Here is a 24164-nt window from a genome sequence, read left to right as displayed (position 1 = left end):
TCATACTCCGCTTTCGGGGGTGTGCATACTGGGTATGTTCTTGCTTCCATAACCCTCCGAACGCCGACATGGATTACAGGATCTTTAACATGCGTATTTGATCTTCTGCATGCGTTTACACATGAAGGGGGTTCAGGCACTAGCAGGTCTGCACATATGTTGACCTGGGAGATCGGAAAAATCTCCACCCTTTACCCACCAGGCGCCGTCACCGTGATTCGAACCCAGGTCCCTCAGATTGTAAGTCCAATGCTTTAACCACTCGTTTATTGCGCCCATCACTGGTGCCAGATGATACATCTTTCTTCCTAAACTTCCCCACTCTGGAAGAAACATTTTGTATCTGACAGCCTGATCCATCACAGCTGCTGTCATTGCTCAATTACTGACTGAAAACAGCCTTTAAATTATATCAAATCCTCACATGACCACTATCAGAAGAAAAAACCCCCACCTGTAATCAGAACATAACTGGCGTTTGAGGTGAGTATCTCTGTTCAAAAATAATTGCCTATTACCCACACATGGCCAGACTGTGTCATTCCTTCCTGGCCAATTCATGTTCACTCACAGCCCATCAACAGGGTGTGGACTGAATGCATCCATTATGTCAAACCATTTTGAAATTAATTCACAATCATCATGTAGTAAACTGCTTGTAGTAAATTGCTCACTACAACCATTCTTCACGACGAAGCATCAAGGTTGATCAACTGATCAAGATGAACGGACAAAATTCTTAACACTAATCCAAACTCCTTAAAAAAAAAAAAAAAAAAAAAAAAAGAAGTAAATGTTGAGGTGGTGGGGGGGTGCATCTGCTGGTAAAAATAAAAGGAGTAAAAAAAAAAAAAAATTGTTCTTAATCAAACACTACCAGTACCACCCTCACACCAATTCCAAACTCTAAAAGTACTTGCAATACAGAAGTAAATTTTGAAAAGCTGTCCTACTTCACTTAATCTGAAACCAGTGAAAGGTTGTGCAAGACGATCATAATCATACTATTATACATCACACATGAGATTTGGGCTCCAACAACCCCAAACACAAAATTTCCAGCAACAAAGAAAGTTATTTTGACATCCTAACATTACCTCCCTTGACCCAAGAAGGAATATGATCATGGTATTACCTCCCCTTCACCCAGGAAGCAACACATTACATTCGAAAACGGAACAATATAAAAAAAAAAAAAAATAGTGCATAGCTGTTCCACAGACAACCCATTCTACTTATCACTCATGTAACAGGTACAAACACCAGAACAGTGTTACATGTTTGTGTATGTATGTGTGCATGTATGAAATCTGAATGACACAGGAAATGAACGACAGTGCCCAATGGCAGCTGTCAGTCAGCTCTACCCAGGTAGGCAGCCTGTTCAAATGATCCCTAGTTTGTAAAGCGCTTAGAGCTGGTCTCCGACCGAGGATAGGCGCTATACCAAATCAAATCAAATCAAGCTTGACACTTGACATTGGCTTATTGTCTATCACAGGGCCATCCAACTGAAACAATCGGCCACATTTAACACACACAACTCTGTTACATCCAAAAATAAATAAAAGACAACTTGAAAACAACGCTACTCATGACAACTCGCACCCTAAGTAACACTCCCTTTTCCACAGAACTTGACATATAATCATATCCTGGTAAAACATTCCCTACATGAGGTTTCTCCCTTCGCTCCTCTCTCACACCTTCATGTTTAACATACTGCACACATGCCCACACATGAAGACAAAGGCTGCTAAAGACTGCCCCCCTTCCTTCTCCCCCGACTGTTTCCCACAGTCTAAAACTTTTGCATAATATAAATAGCATAAGCTATGTACCCCTCCCCTCCCCTCTTTCCACAGTCTAGAACTTTTACACAATGTAAATAACATAACCTATATACTACAACTTTACCCACCCCTTGTTTCCACAGTGTAGAACTTTTACACAATGTAAATAGCATAACCTATATACTACAACTTTACCCACCCCTTGTTTCCACAGTCTAGAACTTTTACACAATGTAAATAGCATAACCTATATACTACAACTTTACCCACCCCTTGTTTCCACAGTCTAGAACTTTTACACAATGTAAATAGCATAACCTATATACTACAACTTTACCCACCCCTTGTTTCCACAGTCTAGAACTTTTACACAATGTAAATAGCATAACCTATATACTACAACTTTACCCACCCCTTGTTTCCACAGTCTAGAACTTTTGCACAAGTTAAATAGCATAACCTATTTACTGCACAAAGGAAAACTTTGCACTGTTAACATCACAGTATCACCTGTTCACAACATAAATGGAGGGATAACATGTGTAGTGTTTACACAGCACTGGGTATTTCGCATGAAAACTTCTGTTCAACACATGAACTGAAATGGCAACGCTTGCACATAAAAAAAAACGAAAAGATTATGCCTCTGTGAAGCAAAAAACAAGATAACCTTTGGACTGCATAAAAACAACTACATTGCACTGTGTAAAAAGCAAGACAACTGCAAAATGTAGAAGTCAAAATAACCTCTGCATTACGTAAATGGAATATAGGACTTCCACATGATACAAATGAAGATAACATCTCTAATTTTTTTTAACAACAAAATATCCTCTGTGCTATATGAATAGCAACAGAAAAAAAAAAATCTTGGAACCACGGAAAGTGCAAGTCAACAATACCATTATGTCAATGGCAAGATGCCTGCACCATGTACATGGCAAGATATTACTATGTAGGATAGGTAAGCCTAATTGCGAACATTCCAGTCAAAGTCAGCAGCTCAACGTGTGCATTGTACATATGCCAGTCGATGCCCAACTAAAAAAAACAAAAACAAAAACCAACCAATAATAATACTACTAATAAAATTTCCAACCACATTATACAACAAAACTCTTTTCACATCTGGGGGAGAGAAAAAATAAGAACAACTGCAAAACAACAGTTCTTCATGACATGTTATCTTAACCATTACGCTCCTTAAAAGCAAATAAAGCCCAGGGAGTGCTGAGAAAGTCCGCCCTTCCACTTAATCTATCTTTTCTGAATTACAAGAAAGGATAAAAAAAAAAAATACTGCAATGCCGTGATTAAAGAAACAAAAACATTACAAATGCCATACTGATAAACAACACTACAGAATGGACAGACAGTGCCCATTCCAGTGTTTACAGTGTCACTACCTATTCACCAGAGCAAAACAGCACATCATAGACCACAGAAAAGTGAGGGGGGAAACGTCAAGGCTTGCTGGGGAGAAAAAAAAAAAAAGAGGGGGGAATGGACTGGGAAGGCAGGAAAAGCAGATAATAGTTAACCTTTTGAGCCCCGAGTTCCTGAGCAATTTTAACCCTTCTGCCTGAGCTCCTGGGCCAAAATTTGCAAATAATTGGTATTTAATGTGTCACGGCCGATATAAAAAAGCATATCAATTACTTGCTGCATTGTGTACAGTTGTTTTCTCGCACGTTTTGCCCCCGATTTCTGCCCTGACGGGCCAGGTTGAGACTCTGCACGCTTCATGGTAGAAATCGATCTTTCTTATCCAAAGCACATGCACAAAACACAGTGAAAAGGCGCGGCCATGTTGGTACTACGTTCGCTGACGTCAGAATATTACGGTTTTTCTGACTGGCTCTTCAATATAAGTCAACCAATAGCAAAACACGACACAAGTGTTTACGCACCGCTCAACCAGTGGCTAGGCATTATATCATTTTTCTCTACCACCAGTAAAGCGGTGGTCAGGGCTCAAAGGGTTAAGGGGGGGTTTGGGGGAAGACAGAAACAAAACAAAAGGAAAATCAATTTCCAGCACAGAATTTCCAGAAGGTAGGGATGCTGTTTGAAAGACCCTCACTCTGGCTTTCCAAAGGGGAAGAAGTGCATTTCATAATTTACACTGACCAGTCAAGGGGGGAAACAAAAGAGAAAACTGCATCGCATAAAACTCAGAAGAAGGAAGAGCAGCAAAGAAAAGCTATTTAACAGCAAGAGAAGAAGAAAAGTTTGACATTTTGCTATCAGAGCCCCGCCACCATTATATTATACAGCAGATCACTTGTTCACACACATTCAGTCACCCAATCCTCAACCAGTGTATAGTCACTGAGTCAGCAACCCAATCTGTAACCAATGCCTGTCACTGTGACACAGTGTCCCAAACCACACAACTCATGCATGTCATTGTGTCACAATGTCCCAAACCTCAACTACTGCCAGTCCGTCCTTGGGGTCACAGATACTCAAACCTCGAGAAGTGCCCATCACTGGGTCATGGTGACCCAAACCTCAACAGAACCTGTCAGTGGGTCACAGTGACCCAAACCGTCACAGTGCCTATAACTGGGTCACAGTAACCCAAACTTCAAAGGTGCCTGTCACTGGGTCACAATGACCCGAACCTCAACAAACCTGTGTGGTCGTGGTCATTTCACATCTTGAACACACACAACGTTCTGTGATTCAGGACAGCCAACATGTGGGGTAGACGCAGCCCCCTGTTCAAACTTGCAGTCACACACACTGAAGAAGTCGCATATGTTCTCAAAGACACTAAGCTTCTCAGCAAGGATAGCTTCAACAGTTTTGTGAACAAATGCCTTGCAGAAAGGCTTTCTTCTGTTTGTTATGTTTTGTTTTTTTCCTCTAAGAAATTCTGGAAATCAAGTCTCTTTTTCTATGTTTATCCAATGTCTATATCTATTAACAAGATAGAGAGCAATGGTATTGCCATGTTTCATCGGGTAATTAGAGATCCAGGGATATAACCTCATTTTTTAACCAAAATGTCTTTGGATGAAATCTTTACCAAGTTCTAATTTTCAAAAAGGAAGTAAATAAAAAGACAACTGTACTGCTAATAAATAAATGATAATAAAATTTACACACACGTCTCCGCATATGCTTCTGTTTGCATAATACAACAGTCCAATATGGTAAGCTCACTTGTTTTCTTGACTCACATCTCCACACACACATACACACTCATACACATCAAACCTAGGATGTGCTGAAATACGGAGGAGGCACACAGATACTAAGCTCTCAGCAAGGACTGCTTGAATAGTTTTGTGAACCTTGTATAAAGCCTTGTATAAATTTTTTTTTTTCTGTTTTTTTTTTTTTTTTGTGTGTGTGTATTTTTCTTTCAATAATTCTGAAAATCCAGTCTTTTTTGTATATCCAATGTCTGTATCTTACTAACCAGATACTGATCAATGGTATTCCCACATTTCATCATCAGGTAATTAAGAGATCTAGGGATTTAATCTCACATTTCTTAAAAAAAAAAAAAAAAAAAAAGGTCTTTGGATGAAATCTTTATCTATTTCTACTTTTCAAAAAGTAGATAAAAAGACAATTATACTGCTAATATATAAATGATAATAAATGTACACACACATGAGCTAAAAAATATTTGTCTCCATATATGCTTCTGTTTGCATAATACAACAAACCAATTTGGTAAGCACACTTATTTTCACAAGTCACATCTCCACACACACACACACACTCACACAAACACATACTGATCAAACTGAGGTTGTGCTGAAATAAGGAGGGGGCACACTGATATTCGGTGGCGTCTCTTCGTTCAGATCGTTCCAGTAACTAGGAGGGCGGGACCTCCTGGGAATGGAGTCAAAGTTGTTAAAAATCACCGTCACCGGCGTCGACTCGGTCATGTCATCGTCAAACGTGTAACTGTTGGGACGATTTCGACTGAGCGACCCGGACAACCTATAATGATCGTACGTGTGAGCAAGGTTGCGCGGAAAGGAGCTGCCATCTCTCTCGGCGTCATACTGCAGGTTCCTGGGCTTTTTCGGTCTGGCACGGTAGGCCTCCGCGTTGGGGTGATCATTCTGCAAGAAAACAGGCCGTCGATCCACCGCACATATTCCTTTGTTGGGGCCGCCGTTCACCCCTCGGTGCTGCCGACACCGGTACACCAGCAGAACCACGATAATCACCAGCAGCAGCATCAGCAGAGCGATCAACACAGGCAGAATCACTTCCGTCACCAGGTCCGAACCTGAACTCTTCACGGGCTGCTCCGTGGCGGCAGTAGCGGGGGTGGTGAGGGCAGGCGTGTCTGTGGTGAGGAGGACGCCGACGGTAGGCAAGGGGCGTGGCTGGTAGAGACACGCCCCCTCCAGCTGGTAGCGGATGTGCAGCAGCCGCAGCTTCCTGCCGATGTGACGCTTGAAGGCACTGCGCACCGACCCGTTCCGCCGGATCATGCGGCGCAGGAGGGAGTGGATCGTCTGGTTCTGGCACGACGACCCGCTGAGAGAGCTGGAATAAGAGAGAGGGACCCCCGTGGGGTTTCACATCAGCATAAATATCACTGTGTGTCTATAATAATGATGATGATAATAATGTACGTTTATATAGCGCCCTTTCTCTCTAAGAGCTCAGGGTGCTCTACATGAAAGAAAAATATTACAAATTACAAATCATTCATGACCACTCTTTCTCAACCCCACCCACTCCCTTTCCCACTCTACACGCATCCAAAGTGAGCTGACGTGGGTGGTGCTGGACACCAAGGAAGCTGAGAGTGCTAATTGAAAGGATACATATGTATGACAGTCAGTCGTGTCCGACTATGACCACCAGAACAGCAGAGGTGGCAACTGCTGTCCGGACTATCTGGGCTAGAATTCAACTTTATAGGAGACTGTCTTGCCCAAGTTACATCCCCACTCTCTTGGCCAAGGGGGTTTTAGGGCAGTCAGTGTTGGGATGATTCCCAGAGGCCAACTAGCCCCCATGGCTGTAGTACTGGAAAGAAAAAAAAAAGCCAATGCAATCTTGCCTCCTAATTTCAGAGTCATAGTCCTTCACAAAAGACTATGCAGTAAATGACTTCCTTTACAGTGGAGAAACCATTGATAATATAGTTCTCACTTTGCTGTTGGCCCAATTGTACGCTCATGTCAATTTCTCATGCAAGCTGAGTGTTAACAAATATACCATGTGTTGTATCATTCTTGTGACTTCAGAACACTACTGTCTCCCTTCAAGAACAGAATTTAAATGAAAAGGAATTATGATTTATTTTTTAACCTGAGGCCCATAAAATTAAACAAATGAACATGTGAAAATCATTTGCTCCTGTTACATGGGGTGAGCAGGTGAAGAATACTGTGTTTTGTGTATGTGTGCCTTGGTGATTAGTCTCCACCTTGGTGTTTAGTCTCCTGATCTTGATTGCAGGTGGGGAAAATATCTCTTCTTCAGGTGAGAAATATCTCTTCTGTAGATAATAAATCATCTCAACTGGTCACATTCCATAAGAAAATACAGGTAAATGGACCAGCAGGACAGAAAATAACAAAGGAAGACGTCAGAAAGAAAAGGGAAAAGCCAGAAACACAGCAACAGAAAAGAGGAAATAATTTCTTGCACAGAATTTCCAAAAGATGGGGGTAATATTTATGCTGATAAGAGCCCCTGACATCCCCATGGGGGTTACATTAACTCCTAGGCTGCCTATATGACGAAATAACTCATCAGCACAACCATGTACACTTCGCTGCCACAATGGCAGGAAAACTCTTCAGCGAAATATTCTTACTTTTCCCTGGTTTGTATTGAGTTTGTTGACAAAAATACTGGTAGCTCTACTTTGGAGAATCTTTCTAGATTCTGTTGATACACAGAAACCCGATCTATGTCATGAGGCAGTCCTTTATTTCAACAAGTTGGTTGGTTGGGTTTCTCTGCTGCAGTGTTTCGCCTGGTTGTCGCTCGCTCAGCAAAATGTCGGACACCGTGCTCAAGCTATGCAATCGTGGTGCAATAAAAACAGCCAAAATTGCTTTTTTTTTTAGCTGATGCTCAAAAAGAACTGAAGCTTTAACTTGAAAAAGATAGTGATGAACTTTTATCAGACGATTCAATAGAAAATAAGGGGAGCAATGAAGAGACTGGCCAAGATACCGTGAGTGACACACCAGCTGTACAGAGCAGATGACAGAAACGCGACCGAATTATTAGCAATACACACTGAAAGCGACAGTCTAGGCACTAGCCCAATGCAGATTCAGGTGAACTGGATGAAGTGTACCAGGTGAGAAAGGTGAAAGAGGAGGGAAGAGGAGGCAAAGGGGTCATGGCCTCACATCTATAATGTTATCTTTCACTTAGAGTAGTCACAATAAATTGTTTATATGTCTCTTTCTATTGTGGTTGTTCTGGTATAATTTGTGTGCACTGGTATCATCCATTTGTCCAGAAAATATTGTATGACTATGCAAATTACCTGACTAATGTCTGTAATGAACAAGTTGAAAATGTGACAAATACCAAAACAAATATTTCAAAACAACTGCATGCCATTGAAAATTTTTTTTAAATGGAAAAGTCATGTTTTGTGTTCTTTATTCATTTACCTTTCAGAAAAAAACTTTATGGGTCTCTCTCCAATAACAAAACGCACAGATTTTTTTCAAAACACATACCCGATTTTCGTGAAAAAAAAAAACTGGCAAATTTCACTTCAATCTTAGTTCCCTGGCAGCGAAAAGGATTAAGGTGCTTAGCAGAGAATCAAACCCCCCACCTGTTGGTCCAGGAGAAGATGAAGGACCCCATGCCCACGTCCACCACCGTCACATGACTGGCCGAGTCGTCCCCAAAGTACGTGCCGATCTTCTTCATCAGGTTGATCATGTTGTCACGGCGACGCATGAACTGACCAAACTCCACCCCAAACTTCAGGATAAACCTGGAGGGGAGGGGGACAAAAAAAAAGAAAGAAAATATGTATAAAGGAAGATCTGAAATAAAATAGTTTTTCTTCCAAAATGTGTGAATGTATGAATGAGTGTGTGTGGGGGGAGAAGGAAGGGGATTAAGAGGGTGGCAGAAGCCTAATCAATATAGTATATACTTTTTATATGAATCAAAACTACAAATTCAAAGAGTGGGATAAAAACTGACAAAATATTTGAACAAAAACTGCTTAAAAGATCGAATGCGTACATGTGCACTGTAAAGAACGAATGCATACGTATGTGTATGTGCGTGCTGAAAAGAACAAATGCATACATGTGTGTATGTGTGCTGAAAAGAATGAATGCGTATGTGTGTGCTGAAAAGAACCAATGAGTACGTGTGTGTGTATGTGTGTGCTGTAAATAATGAATGCGAACATGTGTGCCATGTTTGCTGAAAAGAAATGTGTACGTGTGTGCTGAAAAGAACGAATTTGTATGTGTATGTATGTGTGTGCTGAAAACAACAAATGTGTACATGTATGTGCTAAAAAATAACAAATGCATATGTGTATGTATGACTGTGCTAAAAAAACAAAACAAAAAAAACCGAATGCGTACGTGTGTGTTATGTGTGTGCTGAAAAGAACGAACGCATACACATCTAATTAACCTTTAAGCAAACAGAAAATAAGCCAACAGGAAAACAGAACAAGAGAGGCAAGGCCTTCAAGACTCACTTGTGATAAATTAAGTCCCCTAGCATTAATTACAGAGTAATTTCCCTTTTTTACTTACTGCACCAAAACGTTTGCAAAATAAATAAAACTTCCATGCTTAGTAAAAGAAGTTCCTGTTTGAACAAAAAATGATAATAATGACTCCTCTTGTTGTTGTGTCAGAATAAGAGGTCAAAGTGCCAAGTTTAGAGAATACAAAAAATATAAATGTAACAGTAAATGCAGTTTGCATATAATTAGGCTTCATTTTTTATTTCTTTGTGCCCATCCCAGAGGTGCAATATTGTTTTAAACAAGATGACTGGAAAGAACTGAAATTTTCCTATTTTTATGCCTAATTTGGTGTCAACTGACAAAGTATTTGCAGAGAAAATGTCAATGTTAAAGTTTACCACAGACACACACACACAGACAACCGAACACCGGGTTAAAACATAGACTCACTTTGTTTACACAAGTGAGTCAAAAAGGAGGACCAGTTGTTGGCTGCGTACCTGTGAGTGAAGCGGATGAAGGCGGAGGTGTTGACGTAGAGGCTGACAGGGTTGCGTGCCCCTAGTCCCTGGGAGTCGGTGGCCACGATAACCACACTGTTGTAGTCCATGTCCAGGTCAGCCACCAAGGGCAAACCCATCAACACCTGCAAGGAAAAAAAAAAATAAAAACAACAAAAAAACAAAGAAAAAATAAATAAATAAAAATAATAGTTTCAGTTTTTTCTTCAGTTTAACGTCTATTCACTATAAGTGTTTTTAGACGGAAAGGAGTAAAGAAGTGGATAAAGGAAAGGGAATGCATGTGAATATTAGTGTAAAAAAGTATTCATGTTATGTATCAAAGTATATTATAAGAAAAAGGTCTAAAGAGATTGTGGTGTGTATTGAATGAGGTGTCATGGGAAGGAGAATATGTATATGCACATCAACAAGTATTAACCTACAACAATGTAAATATAAATAACAACATTAATCATGATACACCAAAGGAGGATACCAACTGGACTGGAGTTTAAAATTTCCGAAAACATTCTAAGCAATGAATAATCATTCAAAATCTTTTCAGTGGCTAATGAAATATTGGAAGAAAAGTCATCAACTACATCTTTAGGAATTAACTGTCTTATGCTCGGACAATGAATGAGTAGATGACTTACAGTTATTTGCTTACCGCATATACATTTTATATTTTTAGAAAATTTTGTACGAAAGGCATTTAAACGAATTCTATACATTAAAACAATAAAAATAATAGTTTCAGTTTCAAGGTGTCAATGTGTGTGGATTGATCCACCACATCTGCTGTTAAAAAAAAAAAAAAAAAGTTTCAACTCGCTACCGATGAAGGGTCCCGATCAAGACCCTGCTGTTAACAACCACTTCAGATGCAGGAGTCACCCCCCCAAAAACAGAGTATGGCTACCTACATGGCGGGGTAGAAATGGTCATACACGTAAAAGCCCATTCGTGTACAGACGAGTGAACATGGGAGTTGCAGCCCACAAATGAAAAAGACGACGACGACGACGAAGGAGCCCAATCAGGGATTTGGATAGTTTTTCATTTTCTGAGTGGCACATAATTTGCATGAGCTAAGAATATCTTAACTGACCTTTCCACTCTCCACTGCAACCAATAAATGCAGAGTGTGTTGCTGTGCTCACGAGCAGGAGAGTTATTTTTGCAGCGACTGGTTCACGTGAACAGTGCGTGTCAGCAATGGCGTCTGACCCAGTTTCATCTCCGTCACAAGCCAGAAAACAGAATTAGACGAAGGGGCCCTATTGTGGCTATATAACGTTCTGAATTTAATCTGTTTCAAACTCTTTATGCTTTCCTGGGTTCGTTTACAAGTCATCAGTGTGTGCAAATTTTGAACCAAATGCCACTTTTGTAGCCGTGTTGAATTGAACCGAGTGGTATATTGTCAAAAGGGGACAGTAAAAAAAAAAAATTACTGATTTACTGAATAGACACTGAAAGGATAGTAAAGATCCGCACACAGGCCAGAAACATGTAGAGGCCTTAAAAAATATGGATACTTTCATCATCTCACTGTATGATAGCATACAAGGGAGGAAGTTTTATATTTTATCCACAGTTAAGTCGTTATGTAAATGATCAGTTTGGAAGTTTACAGTTCATAAATTCTAACATTTGTGTTTTGGTGACTTTATTTCTCACTCAAATGGGTCGTCTGTGGGGGAAGTCAGAGGAGCTAACGTAAGTAAAGAAAGATAAGCACATGCCTGACCTCTGCAAAAACCCAGCATGCTGATCAAGCCTTGAAAGCCTACCCTACCTTTGAGTAAAACACTACTTAACTCTTAACATAATACACAATAAAATGATTAGGTAAAAATTAACAGCTCAATTTGTGATCACTTCTGTCTGCCATGAAGACATGCTGGCTTCAAAGACTTCTTGGTGAGGCTGATTTAGATTTTGTTATGCATGCATACAACTTTTTCTTCTTTTTTAAGGAAATGTGTAAATCATATTACTAGTAGATCTGTGTAACCATGTTCTAGTTTGATGCCTTAAAACAAAATCTAAAAAGAAAACATTATGCAGATAAACACACCCATATATATCATAAAATGTAAACAATAAACTCAAGAAAATTTCTGGTAAAAAGCCTTCTTTCAATGAAAATGCAAGCAGAGGTGAAATCTATAAAAAGAATGTCAAAGGACAGAAAAAGGCATTGCTGTTTCGTTGTTATGTTTGCTCAGCCTTTTTCAAAATGAGGGGTCAAAATGCTTTGCACGTCAATGTCTATATATATTTTTTTAATACACAAAGAAATAATCCAGCATAATGTCCTTTGTTATTTTTCTTCGGGCGTTTTTGTTTTCAGGATGTCTTTCTTTTTTAAATACTACACCCAACTCTGCCACAATACCTGCTACTACAATGTGATGAATGACTAAAATGTGGAAATATACTGAAATCTGAATTTTTCTAATTATTCAAATCACTGGAAGTGAAACCACATAAAACATATAAGACTCACTGTTTGCACTGCTATATTGTACTTAAAATTGTTGCATGGGACCTTCAACCATTTTTTGTAAATTAAAGTATCAAAGTATGAAACGAAGAAAACAGAGAATGAGAAAAAAGACTTCTACAAAGAATAAAACTGACCTGTTTCTTAGAATCCAACTGGACCCAAAAATTGGCCGGCAGAGGTCGGTCATAGGGCAGCGTCAAGGTCAAGGTCAGAAAGCGGGTGCTGCCATCCTCCACATCGTAGAACATGTTGTCCGGGATCTTCATTTCAAAGAAACAGCCCAGCTTCACCGTCAGGTAGCTGATGGAGTTGACCAAGAACGGAGAGTTGTTTGGTGGGTCTGCAACAATCAAGTGACTGAGTGACATCACTGTGAGCAACATGCTGACACATTCAGAAGAGAAAGACTCACTTTGCAGTTCATTCTTACTCTTTTTCTTTCTTTCTTTTTTTTTTTTTTCTTTAACAAAGGAAATCTGAGATCTGTTTCTTATTTCCAGCAGATGCTGCTGGGTTTAAACCAGGTACCAAACACCTTCTGGGCAAAAATCCAATATTCTTAATTACTCGTTTATCACATGTCTCATGTTTGACTGTAGTCAGTGAAATTGTCTCAGAAAAAATAAAAAGCACAAATAATGATTTTTTTGTTGTTGTAAACTTGTGATTTTGAAACCTTGTCAAATTAATATCATTATTTCAAAGGTCTATGGAATTCTACAATTAATAATACCTGTGTGCTGAAATCAGTCCCATACTGTGTAAGACACTACTGTCAATCCCAGCAGTGTGGCATAAATTTCAACTAAATTCAAGTTCACCTCAAGTTGTATACTGTGTGTGAAATGAATTTCAATCAAGCAAATGCTCTGACTTCAAGACCAAGACAAGATAAAGATTAGAGAGACCTGCCATTTTAAATAGACACTTTTATTATGTACCACTAAAGTATACCCACCAGTCCAAGCCAGATAAACATTTGTCCACAGATTTATGTGAAACTGTCTGCAGACATACAGTCATTAAGGTCTGTTTTACAATGTACACAAACACACACAAGACTTTAGTATATACAACTACAAATACAACTTTTCAGTCCTGTCAAACTCTCTCAGAGTCAATACAAGCCAGATAAGATCTGAAGTTCAATTTGAAGCATACTATGTAAGCACAGTATACAATTTAGCTTTAACTTTAAGCTTGTTGATATATATTCTTTTGCCTTTGTTTATATTTAAATTCATGCGTATTGCTGAAGAGCTTAATTTTAAAGAATATTGAAACCAAGAGTCTTACCAATGCAAACTGGAGCTTTGAAACTTTAAGCTTGTTGATAAATATGTATATATATATCCTCTTGTCTTTGCTAATATTCTTTAGTCTTTTGATTGTATTCCTGAACAATTCTGTATTAAAGACAATCAAAACCAAGAGTCTAACCAATGCTGACTGGAACTTTGAAACTTTAAGCTTGTTGATAAATATGTATATATATATCCTCTTGTCTTTGCTAATATTCTTTTTAGTCTTTTGATTGTATTCCTGAACAATTCTGTAGAAAAGACAATCCAAACCAAGAGTCTCACCAATGCTGACTGGAACTTTGAAACTTTAAGCTTGTTGATATATAATATGTAAATATTCTCTTGTCTTTGCTGACGTTTTTGTCTTTTTATGGTATTCCTGAACAATTCTGTAGAAAAGACAATCCAAACCAAGAGTCTCACCAATGCTGACTGGAACATTGAAACTTTAAGCTTGTTGATAAATATGTATATATATTCTCTTGTCTTTGCTTATATTTTTTGTGTCTTTTTATGGTATTCCTGAACAATTCTGTAGAAAAGACAATCCAAACCAAGAGTCTCACCAATGCTGACTGGAACTTTGAAACTTTAAGCTTGTTGATAAATATGTATAAATATTCTCTTGTCTTTGCTTATATTCTTTAGTCTTTTGATTGTATTCCTGAACAATTTTGTATTAAAGACAATCCAAACCAAGAGTCTAACCAATGCTGACTGGAACTTTGAAACTTTAAGCTTGTTGATAAATATGTATATATATATATATTCTCTCGTCTTTGCTAATATTCTTTAGTCTTTTGATTGTATTCCTGAACAATTCTGTATTACAGACAATCCAAACCAAGAGTCTCACCAATGCTGACTGGAACTTTGAAACTTTAAGCTTGTTGATATATAATATGTAAATATTCTCTTGTCTTTGCTAACATTTTTGTCTTTTTATGGTATTCCTGAACAATTCTGTAGAAAAGACAATCCAAACCAAGAGTCTCACCAATGCTGACCGGAGCCTTGGTGACGGGTCTGGGAGGCATCTTGCGGCGAGTGGTGTCCACCTCCCCCATGCCCAGCCACCAGGGGGTCGTCGTCCTCGGGGTGACCGTCGTCCCCTTCCTCCACCACCAGTAGGCCATCGTCGTGGATGGGGTCCTGATCGTCACATTGGTCCACGGGGGGCGTCTGGTTGTTCTCCACGTCCACGAAGTAGTTGTTGTTGTTGTTGTTGTCGTCGTTGTTGTTGGTCGTGTGGTGGTGGTGGTGGTGGTTGTAGTGGTGGTGGTCTGTGGCGGTGTTGTGCTGGTCTTCAATTTTTGAACAACAGTTGTCATGCCTGTGGAGGTGGTGGTCCCTGGAACAGCTGTTGATTTTTTCGATGGTGGGACAGCTGACGTGGAGTTTGAGGTGGTCGTTGTTGAGGTAGATACTGAAGATGTTGTAATATTTCTGATGATCGGTCTTTCTGTGATGATGCTGCTTTGCGCACCTGAGGCATGATCTGTTGTGTGTGTAAATTGTGATGAAGAGGGGGTGGTAAAAGTCCCAATGATACCTGAGCTGACAGGTGCTGCTGCTTCTGAAGTCTGGGCAATGTCAGGTGAGGTTAGAACAACAGCTAATGTGGACATGGCAAATGAGTCATAGCCACCATATACCATGGAAATGTTCTCACTAACTAAATCAGGCACTGATGAAAATGCTCTCTCCAAATCCAATGTATCAGGCATGATGTGATGTGTTTCTGCTGCACTGGATGTGTAGTCAGTTCCAGAATGAAATGTTTGAGCTTCTGAGGGAAACACTCGCAAGGTTCTGTTATTTCCTGAGAAATCAGAAAACGTCTGAACTGGACTATCTCTGAGAGATGAAGACATAAAAACACTGCCAGAATGGTCAAACACTTGCGTAATATCTGGGAGAACCTCAGTTCTGGCAGGCTGCTGGTCAAGAAAAGATGAACGGCTATCATCAACACTGACTGTAATGGGGACAGGGAAGGACGAGGCATTCTCACCTAACCATCCACTCGCTGTGTCATCAACCTGTGCTGTTGTGCTGACTTGTTTTCTGCTTTGTGATCCAGCATACATTAAAGACTGCATGCTTTTTGTAGTCGTAAAATATGAGTCATTATGGTGATCCGTCTTGGCAGGTAATAAGCGCATAGTTTTCTCAGTAAACACCTTAGCTCCCGATGTGTCCAGGGATGAGGACTGTAGCTGTATCCCAGAGGACTGCTGCCAAGATCTCCACAGGGATTCCGTCCTCTCAGCGCCTTTCATGTCTGTCAAATACTGTTCACTTTCCGACAAAGGTGACAGGTTAAATTCAGGTGTGAGAACATCATGTAAACCTGATCTGGCCAAAGATTCAGTGATCTCTTGCGATTGAAAATCCTCTGCCATGGAAGGAAAAAATACTTCACCTGAGAAAACGACTTCTGATGTAAATGCCAACGTTGGAGTGGGTTTATCATGTGCCAAAGATACTACTCTGACCGATTCATCTTCAGAGGGCTGCAACACAGTCGGAGACAGAAATCTGTCACCCAGAGGAGTAAGCTTACCAACACCTTCATGAGCAGCTGGGGGAAATGTGGCTTTAGTCTGAGGCATTGAAAACTCTGCACTGAAGGATACTTCTGCAGCTGATGGTCTTACCGCCACTGCTGGAGCTGGTTCTGAGCTTGGCACAGCCATGGAATGAAATGAATCCAGTACAGAGAGATCCAGTTCTTGCTCGGTTACAGTGGAAGATGACAGCACAGCAGTAGCTGATGGCGGGTACAAGGCCGGGGTGTGGACAAGCGTCGTCAAACTGACACGTCTCCTCCGTCGTCTGTGGGTGTGAGAGTTCACTTTGGTGGCCAGGTACCAGCCCACCACCACCATCCCCACCTCCCTCTCTATCCTGCCCACCTGCACGTTGTGCTGCAGGACCCTGGAGAACTCTTCCAGGTGTCGCCCCGCAGAACAGGTCAGGGACCAGAAAAGCTCTGAGTGGATGTCCTCGCTGCAGTTGGAATGATCAGCGGCTCCACCAGCCTCCGTCCTGTAGCCCCTGTCCAGGAACAGCAGCCGGTCGTCAGCAAGGCCGAGCCAGGTGAGGGTGTCCAGGGGAACAGACAGGAAGTCCGCCATCTGCTGAACCACCCTCACTCTCTGGGAGGCGTTCACTTTGTCTGGGGTCATGCACAGAACTAGGCTGGCCACGTGCTGACTGCTGCACTGCTTGCTGTGCGACTGCTTCACCTTCAGAAGGAGACCAGCTTCAGTCAGGACTTCAGTGTTTGGCACGTCAGCCACAATCACTCCTGCAGACGCCATCTCCGCTGCTGCATCATCACTCGCACGTCTTTCATAATTCTGATACAATGAATCTGTAAAATCACTTTGATCCATGCTGGGAGTTGCCCACTGCTTCACAGAAGTAGCTGACTGCTCTGTAAATAACATATCCCTGCTAATATCTACAGTGGCAGATGGAACCAAATGAAGGTCAGTGGGCACGGAGTTCATAAGGTGCAAAGTGGAGGGCAGTGAGCCAACCAAGACATGTTCCTGATGCAATGCTGTGTGAACGACGATGTCTATGTGATGCCACACATACTGGCATGAGGGATGTGATGGAGAGCAGGGGAGGAAGAGGGAGGCGGGAAAGGTACCAGGATGTAGGGAGGTGGGTACACCCCGAAGTGTTGTGTCTTCCTCATCAAACAGCAACCATGAGGGCAGGTCCTGAAACACAAAGCCAGACTCATTTTCATCTGTTCTTGAAGTAAAGGCAGTTCAAATCAAATGCTCTGAAATCTCATGTGATCAATGCAGTTCAACATGCTCTAAGAAATCTCTTAAACATGTGATTGCATGCATACAAGCAAATACGAAAACACAGACATGTCGGTTTAGGTGGTGGTGTTTTTAATGTTCATGGTAGAATGCACCAGTATGTGTTAAGGAAAGGTATATACAGCTTAACACACCCAAACTGAGAAAGGTGTACAAGTATGCTGCGTCTCAGTGTCTGTCGCTATTTTTACCTCTCTCCAGCTCTGACACAAAGTCCCTCTCTTTCCCCTTTGTCATACTCTACACCTATTTTCACTTCACCCCACCCCACTCAACTTCCCTTTTCCCACCTTTTTTTCAGTCAGTGGGACACATCATTTCAGTTTCTGGCTCAACTGACAGTTATCCCAAAACACACCGTCATCATTGTCATGTCATGCTTAATCTCAACAGGAATCTCAGTGACTCAGACTTAACAGGTAATCCACAGGTGAGCGGCTGAAGTAAATTCAAAAAGCACTTGACAACCAGAACAGCCTCCCGAGGGTGCACCAATCTAGCTTTGCTGTCAGGCACACACACACGCACACACACACACGCACACACACGCACACACACACACAAAGAAAAAGAGAGACAGAGATGTACAGAGAGAGACAGAGACAGAGACGTACAGAGAGAGAGAGAGAGAGAGAAACAGAAAGAAAGAGACAGAAACAGAAAGAAGAGAGAGACTGAGCTGCAGAGAGAGAAAAGGGGTATACAATAACTTTTATATTGTTCCGACTGTTCCCTGGGTCAATTTATGGGTATAGGCAAAACTTTTTACAAAAATGGGACTGAAAAGATTTAAAGCAAGGCTCGGCTATATCCACATTTCTTCCCCTCGCACTCCTCTATGCGACTGGCGGAGTGAATGTCCACACCATGCTGTGAAAACTACTCTGTCTTAAGGGGAAGAAAAATGTGGATATACACTGCCCAAGGCTGTGTGTGTGTGTGTGTGTGTGTGTGTGTGTGTGTGTGTGTGTGTGTGTGTGTGTGCGTGCGTGTGTGTGCATGTTTATGATCCATTGACATTCTTATGGTTATAAAGCATAATATAATAATAATAATAATAATAATAATACAAAAGTCTTGACTAGAATGGCTTTCATTCAAGCTCACTGATATTTTTGGACAGTCTGCATTGAATTGTTATGTCTAATTTTCATTCATCACTCAAAGTATGAAGCAAAACTACTTAAAAACAATTATCTTCATGCTTCAACAAAACAAGAAAACTGAAAGCCTAACAAGACAGTAATTTAATAGCATAAAAAATACATACTTTATAGTAAAAATAATTAACACTGATTCCTCATGGATACCTACGCAAGCCTCAATAAAAATCTTAAAATTTTTTTTTTAAAAAAATTCCATTTAAAACTTTGTGGAATCAGATGATTAAATTTTCTTTTTTTGTTTTTGTTTTGGTCAAAATGTTTGTATATTTTATGTACATATATCATTCACTGAGTGTAATCTTTTTAAATCAAAGTGAAAGTGTGCATTCTGGGTGCATGTCTTTCTTTGAGTTTCACCTCAAACTTGCACTTTTTTTTAACCAAAAGTTACAGCTAACAAAGTTTGTTGTTTTTTGGGGGGAGGTAAAATAATAAGCACCAATAAACAATAAAATCGATGTTGGTTTTTTACAACTTCTGGTCAGCACTGCTACTAAGCCACTGCATGGTCTGTAAATAAGTGATATATATATATATATATATATATATATATATATATATTTCAAATAAAAAGGACAATGTAACAAACAAATCCAGAAAACGTTAAAAAACAGAATGTTCCAGTTACTTTTATTATACACCTTCATTTGACCATCTGTATGTTGATGTTTTCGTCACAGCAACAACAGCCGATGAAACACACAACTTATATAAATTAGCGTTAGGTTGAAGACTTTTTTTTCTTAACACAGCTACACAGACTAATGACAGACCAAACTTGTATTGCGGTGATGTCCTGTTATTGCCTAGCGGTTGAAATAAACAGCACAGAGGGCAAAAAAGACCACACCGTCAATCAGGAAATGTTAGATCTGTCAAGACGTTCAGTTCATACCAAGTAAACTTCAATCAAATGTCAAAGCAGCTCTGAAACTGAAAGCCGACAGCATAAAATAGCAGCACAATTCACTTTATTGGACTTTACGGATAACTTACGTGTATAAATAATGGAAGCCTTGATGCCCAAATTTGAACTTTTTCATCATTTCCCGGTTGTTGTTGCTTTTCATTTCAGCGGAACCTGACTTTTCTCCATTTTGCTCAAAAAGCAAACTGCTGTCATTGGCTAAGATCGCCCATGTGACTACATCGAGTGTCGGCAGTTCACGGACCACGGAAGCTGGGCTGGGCAGAACATACCAAAATTAATAGTGATTAACTCGAAGTAAAAACGTCGAAATGTTCTTAATCATACATTTTTCAGCAATGCAATTTTCTTTCGTCTGTTCACCTAATTTCATAACGTGTCTGTGTACTGTCACTCAGTTGGCACTTCTGTGCATGACTTGCCTCCCTTGAGTTCTTTTTCCGTTCTTAAAAAAAAAATAAATAAATAAAAGAGGGGCGGAGGGGGGGAAGTTGAACTTGGGGAGGAAGGGGGTTTCAAAACAAAGCATAAAAAGTACGTACACAAACAGATGTTCACACGCAAGGGTGCGTTTTCACTCCAAGTAATCAGATATGGCACGAAACGACGGAGTGTTGAGTCCACACGATTTCCGAAGACAGTACATTTTTGTAAACCAATTAACAAAACATGCATGCGTGTTTAGTAATCCCGCAAACATCAGTTGACGCAAAACTTAATAAACGAAGGTATGCACTTAAAGTAAGTGACATTCAGAAACACGAAGATCGATAACCCCCTAAATCCACGATTCTTTTCGGTCTCCACGCAGTAAACCCCGCCCCCTAATTCTCCATCACCACAACCACGACCACCCTCCCACTCCCTTTTCTGCGTTTACAGTTTACTATCTCCTGCTATCCTTTCCTCTTTCTCTCCAGTTTTTTTTTTTTTTTTTTTTTTTCTCGTCCTCCACCTTTTACCCCCACCCCCACCCTCACCCACATGCACCCTCCCTCCACTGAGTTCCGTCCCCTAGATCCTAATTCCAATTTTCTTTTTCTGTTTCTCAGTTACTCTTCCCTTTGACTGACTGTTTTTATACCCTCTCTGACTTTCCGTTTTCCTTTGTGTGAATGTTTTTGCTGCCTCACCCTCTCTACCTCCTCCCCCCCGTCCACCCTTTCCCCTTACCCACCTCAAATTGAAGCAGACGGCGACGGTCATCAGAGACGACGACCTTGACCTCCAGCATCTTGCCCACGTGCGCCACCAGCTGTGAGGTCACGTGCACCAAGCGACCTCCACGTGTCCCCTCCGCCTTCTCCTCTCCCTGCTGCTGTGAATGATGGTGCTCATGCTGTTGGTCTTCAAACTGCAGCTGTTGCTGTTGCTGTTGCTGCTCTTGCTGATGTGGTTCCTGATGTCCTTGTCGTTGCTGCTGCTGCTGATGCTTCTGTTGGTATTGCTGGTACTCTTGGTGTTCTTGTTTACCTTGCTGCTGCTGCTGCTGCTTGTTCTGATGCTGATGCAATGGGTTTTGCCGCGGATGCTGTTCCTGACGATGTTCCTGGTAGACTTGCTGTTGCTGTTGTTGTTGTTGCTCCTGCTGCCACTGTTGTTGTTGTTGTTGCTGATGTTCATGATGATGTTGTTGCTGACGATCCTGTTGCTGTTGCTGTCCGTCAAGCCGCATGGCAACCACCTGCGCGTCAGCCGTCACAGCTTCCCGTGTCAGACAGGAAATGAGCAGGCAGCAGCAGACGACGACCGAGTGAAAGAGACCTTGGCGCCCGGCCCTCCGTGTCCCGGCTGCCCCCATGTTTTTCTCTGATGGTTGAGATTACGGGGAACGGAGTTTTGTTGTGTCCCCGGAGGATTTTTTTTTTTCCCCCCCTCGTCTGTCTGTTTACACAGTTCTTTTGAAGAGAAAGGTCATACGGTCATACCTTGATCGCCATTCTATTGAAGTTGCTGGGATTTTTTTTTTTTTCACCCCTTCCAAGCGGTTTCCAATTTGCAGACAAGAGCCCGACTTTTGGGATGAACCCTTGCAATCGCTTAGTAACACAAATATCGCTTCAGGTACAGGTATGTAATAATGTTGTTCCAAGGGTGGTGGTGGTGGTAGTTCCGATGAGTTTCTTTCTTCTTCTTCTTCTTCTTCTTCTTTTTCTTCTTCTTTTCTTTCTTTTTTTAATGTGTAAGAGCCAGCTCTTAGCGTTGTACAAAATCAGTGTTGGCAGACTTCCGGCGTTGGGATGTTGTTTGCACTCGGTCACAGTCTGTCAGAGAGCTGAAGAAGACGCCGGCGTATTATTGTCTGCAGGCCTGAAGAAGCAACGACGTCCACGTGCTTTCTTGCTCCGTCGTGGTGATCATGCCGGTGCTCTGGAGGGGACAAAAGGAACACGTGCCTGCGCCGTTGCATCGCTGCCGCCTTCTGCACACAGACCGTGAAGCAATCCGATACAATGCAATGCAGTGCAGTGCAGTGCAATAACAATGCAATACAATACAATACAATACAAGGCAATGCAATGCAATGCAAAAGAAGGCAATACAGTGCAGAGCAGTGCAATACAATACAATACGATACCATACAATAAAATACACACACAACCCCCCCCCCCACCCCCACCCCGAAAAACAATACCATACAATCCAATACATCTTTATTCGCCCGACTGGAAATTGATCAAACTGTATCTGAAATCACTGTACTGTATAAGTAGCGATTACTGATTCCAATACCGATGCTTCGTTAACTCCGTTTTAAAAGAATATGCGTTCTTGTCGACCAAGTGATGTGTAAAAATAACGATAATTATGATTCAGTATGGAAATCCGTGACTGACTTCAGTCTTCAACTATTCTGTTTTGACGATCTACAAACACGCGCGCGCGCGCGCAAACACACACACACACACACACACACACACACACAGAGAGAGAGAGAGAGAGAGAGAGAGAGAGAGAGAGAGAGGGATACGGATAATCTATTCATGTATAGGCCATTGCCCCTCATGAAGGGGTGTATCATACACATGATCATGTAAGAAAAACAACAAGAAATAAGCGGTCATATCATCAAGAATAAACTTCAGTATTCTAAGACATCAGAGAGATATCTGAAGAGATACATAGATAGATAGATTAGATAGATGGAGAGAGAGAGAGAGAGAGAGAGAGCACTGACAATGAAAAATTGAGTTTAAACCATAAAAAGAAAAGTCTTTTATCTACTTTACCCCCGTAAAATGAATAATTATTCGTAAACAACATTTGACAGCAATCACAATGGATAAAGTAAATTCCTCAATAATTACCAACAGTTTACATTTTCACATTTTCATAAAATGAAGTGTCGTTCACAATTATTTTGCAGTGAAATGAGGTGTCGTTCATAATTATTTTGCAGTGAAAACAAAAAAGGTAACAGCCCATGCAGGTGGCTGGTTCTTTTCCGCCGACAGATTGAATTCCGTAACACAGTCAGTCCTTTCTGGAATTCTGCTCGTCATGATGCATGGCAGTCTCTTCCCCATTCATTCATTTCCATTTTTGGTTTCAGTCTCCCGCCGCCACCCTCCTCCACCCCCACCCCAACCCCACCCCATCCTCTTCCTGCCTTTCACCACACAGACCCCACCCCCACTAAGCCCCCCCCCGCCCCCGCGCCCTTCCCCCCCATCCGCCCCTCCACCCCGATCCCACGCACCCACCAACACTCTACGAACCCCCCTATCCCCTACCCCCTCTTTTGAAAAAAAAGAAGAAGTTACAGTTGTTCATTCTCTGAAGAAGGCCAATACTACCCCCCCCCCCCCCCCCCCCCCCCGTCCCTCCACCTACCGCTGGAAACGAAACCCACACCCTCTCTCTGAGGACAAAGACCACTCCCTCACTCCCTCACTCCCTGAAGGAGCCTTCTCCTTCCTCTACACGGGGGTAGTCCATGCCCTCTCAAGAAGGCCACTCCCTCTCTTAGGAAGAAAGGCCACACCCTCTCTTAGGAAGAAAGCCACTCCCTCTCTTAGGAAGAAAGCCACTCCCTCTCTTAGGAAGAAAGGCCACTCCCTCTCTTAGGAAGAAAGGCCACACCCTCTCTTAGGAAGAAAGCCACTCCCTCTCTTAGGAAGAAGGCCGCACCCTCTCTGAAATTTAAGGAGGTCACTCCCTCTCCGACGAAGAAGAAGGCCACTCCCTCTCCGAAGAAGAAGAAGGCCACACCCTCTCTTAGGAAGAAGGCCTCTCTCTCTCTGAAGAAGAAGGCCACTCCCTCTTCGAAGAAGAAGAAGGCCACACCCTCTCTTAGGAAGAAGGCCACTATCTCTCTCTCTGAAGAAGAAGGCCACATTCTCTCTTAGGAAGAAGGCCACTCTCTCTCTGAAGAAGAAGGCCACACCCTCTCTGAGGAAGAAGGCCACTCTCTCTCTCTCTG

The 24164-nt window shown here is 41.5% G+C and overlaps 2 protein-coding genes across 2 annotated transcripts in view; one reads left to right on the top strand and one right to left on the bottom strand.

Moving 5' to 3' along the window:
• LOC143299613 (integrator complex subunit 13-like) overlaps positions 1 to 8789 on the top strand; it is a 186102-nt gene extending 177313 nt beyond the window's left edge. Inside the window, exon 19 of the mRNA XM_076612906.1 lies at positions 8602 to 8789. The gene's annotated coding sequence lies outside the window, so the exon portion shown is untranslated. The remainder of the gene's footprint in view (positions 1 to 8601) is intronic.
• LOC143299612 (uncharacterized) overlaps positions 5412 to 24164 on the bottom strand; it is a 92971-nt gene continuing 74218 nt past the window's right edge. Inside the window, exons 2-7 of the mRNA XM_076612904.1 lie at positions 20919 to 22163; positions 14797 to 17536; positions 12630 to 12835; positions 9978 to 10123; positions 8590 to 8754; positions 5412 to 6317 (exon numbers count right to left, since the gene is read on the bottom strand). Of these exons, the coding sequence (XP_076469019.1) occupies positions 5552 to 6317; positions 8590 to 8754; positions 9978 to 10123; positions 12630 to 12835; positions 14797 to 17536; positions 20919 to 21542 (4647 nt within the window). The 5' untranslated portion in view covers positions 21543 to 22163 and the 3' untranslated portion in view covers positions 5412 to 5551. The remainder of the gene's footprint in view (positions 6318 to 8589; positions 8755 to 9977; positions 10124 to 12629; positions 12836 to 14796; positions 17537 to 20918; positions 22164 to 24164) is intronic.

The sequence above is a fragment of the Babylonia areolata genome, chromosome 25 (assembly GCF_041734735.1).
Source record: "Babylonia areolata isolate BAREFJ2019XMU chromosome 25, ASM4173473v1, whole genome shotgun sequence".
In the NCBI taxonomy this organism is placed as follows: Eukaryota; Metazoa; Mollusca; class Gastropoda; order Neogastropoda; family Buccinidae; genus Babylonia; species Babylonia areolata.
This window is presented reverse-complemented; position numbering and strand designations above follow the sequence as displayed.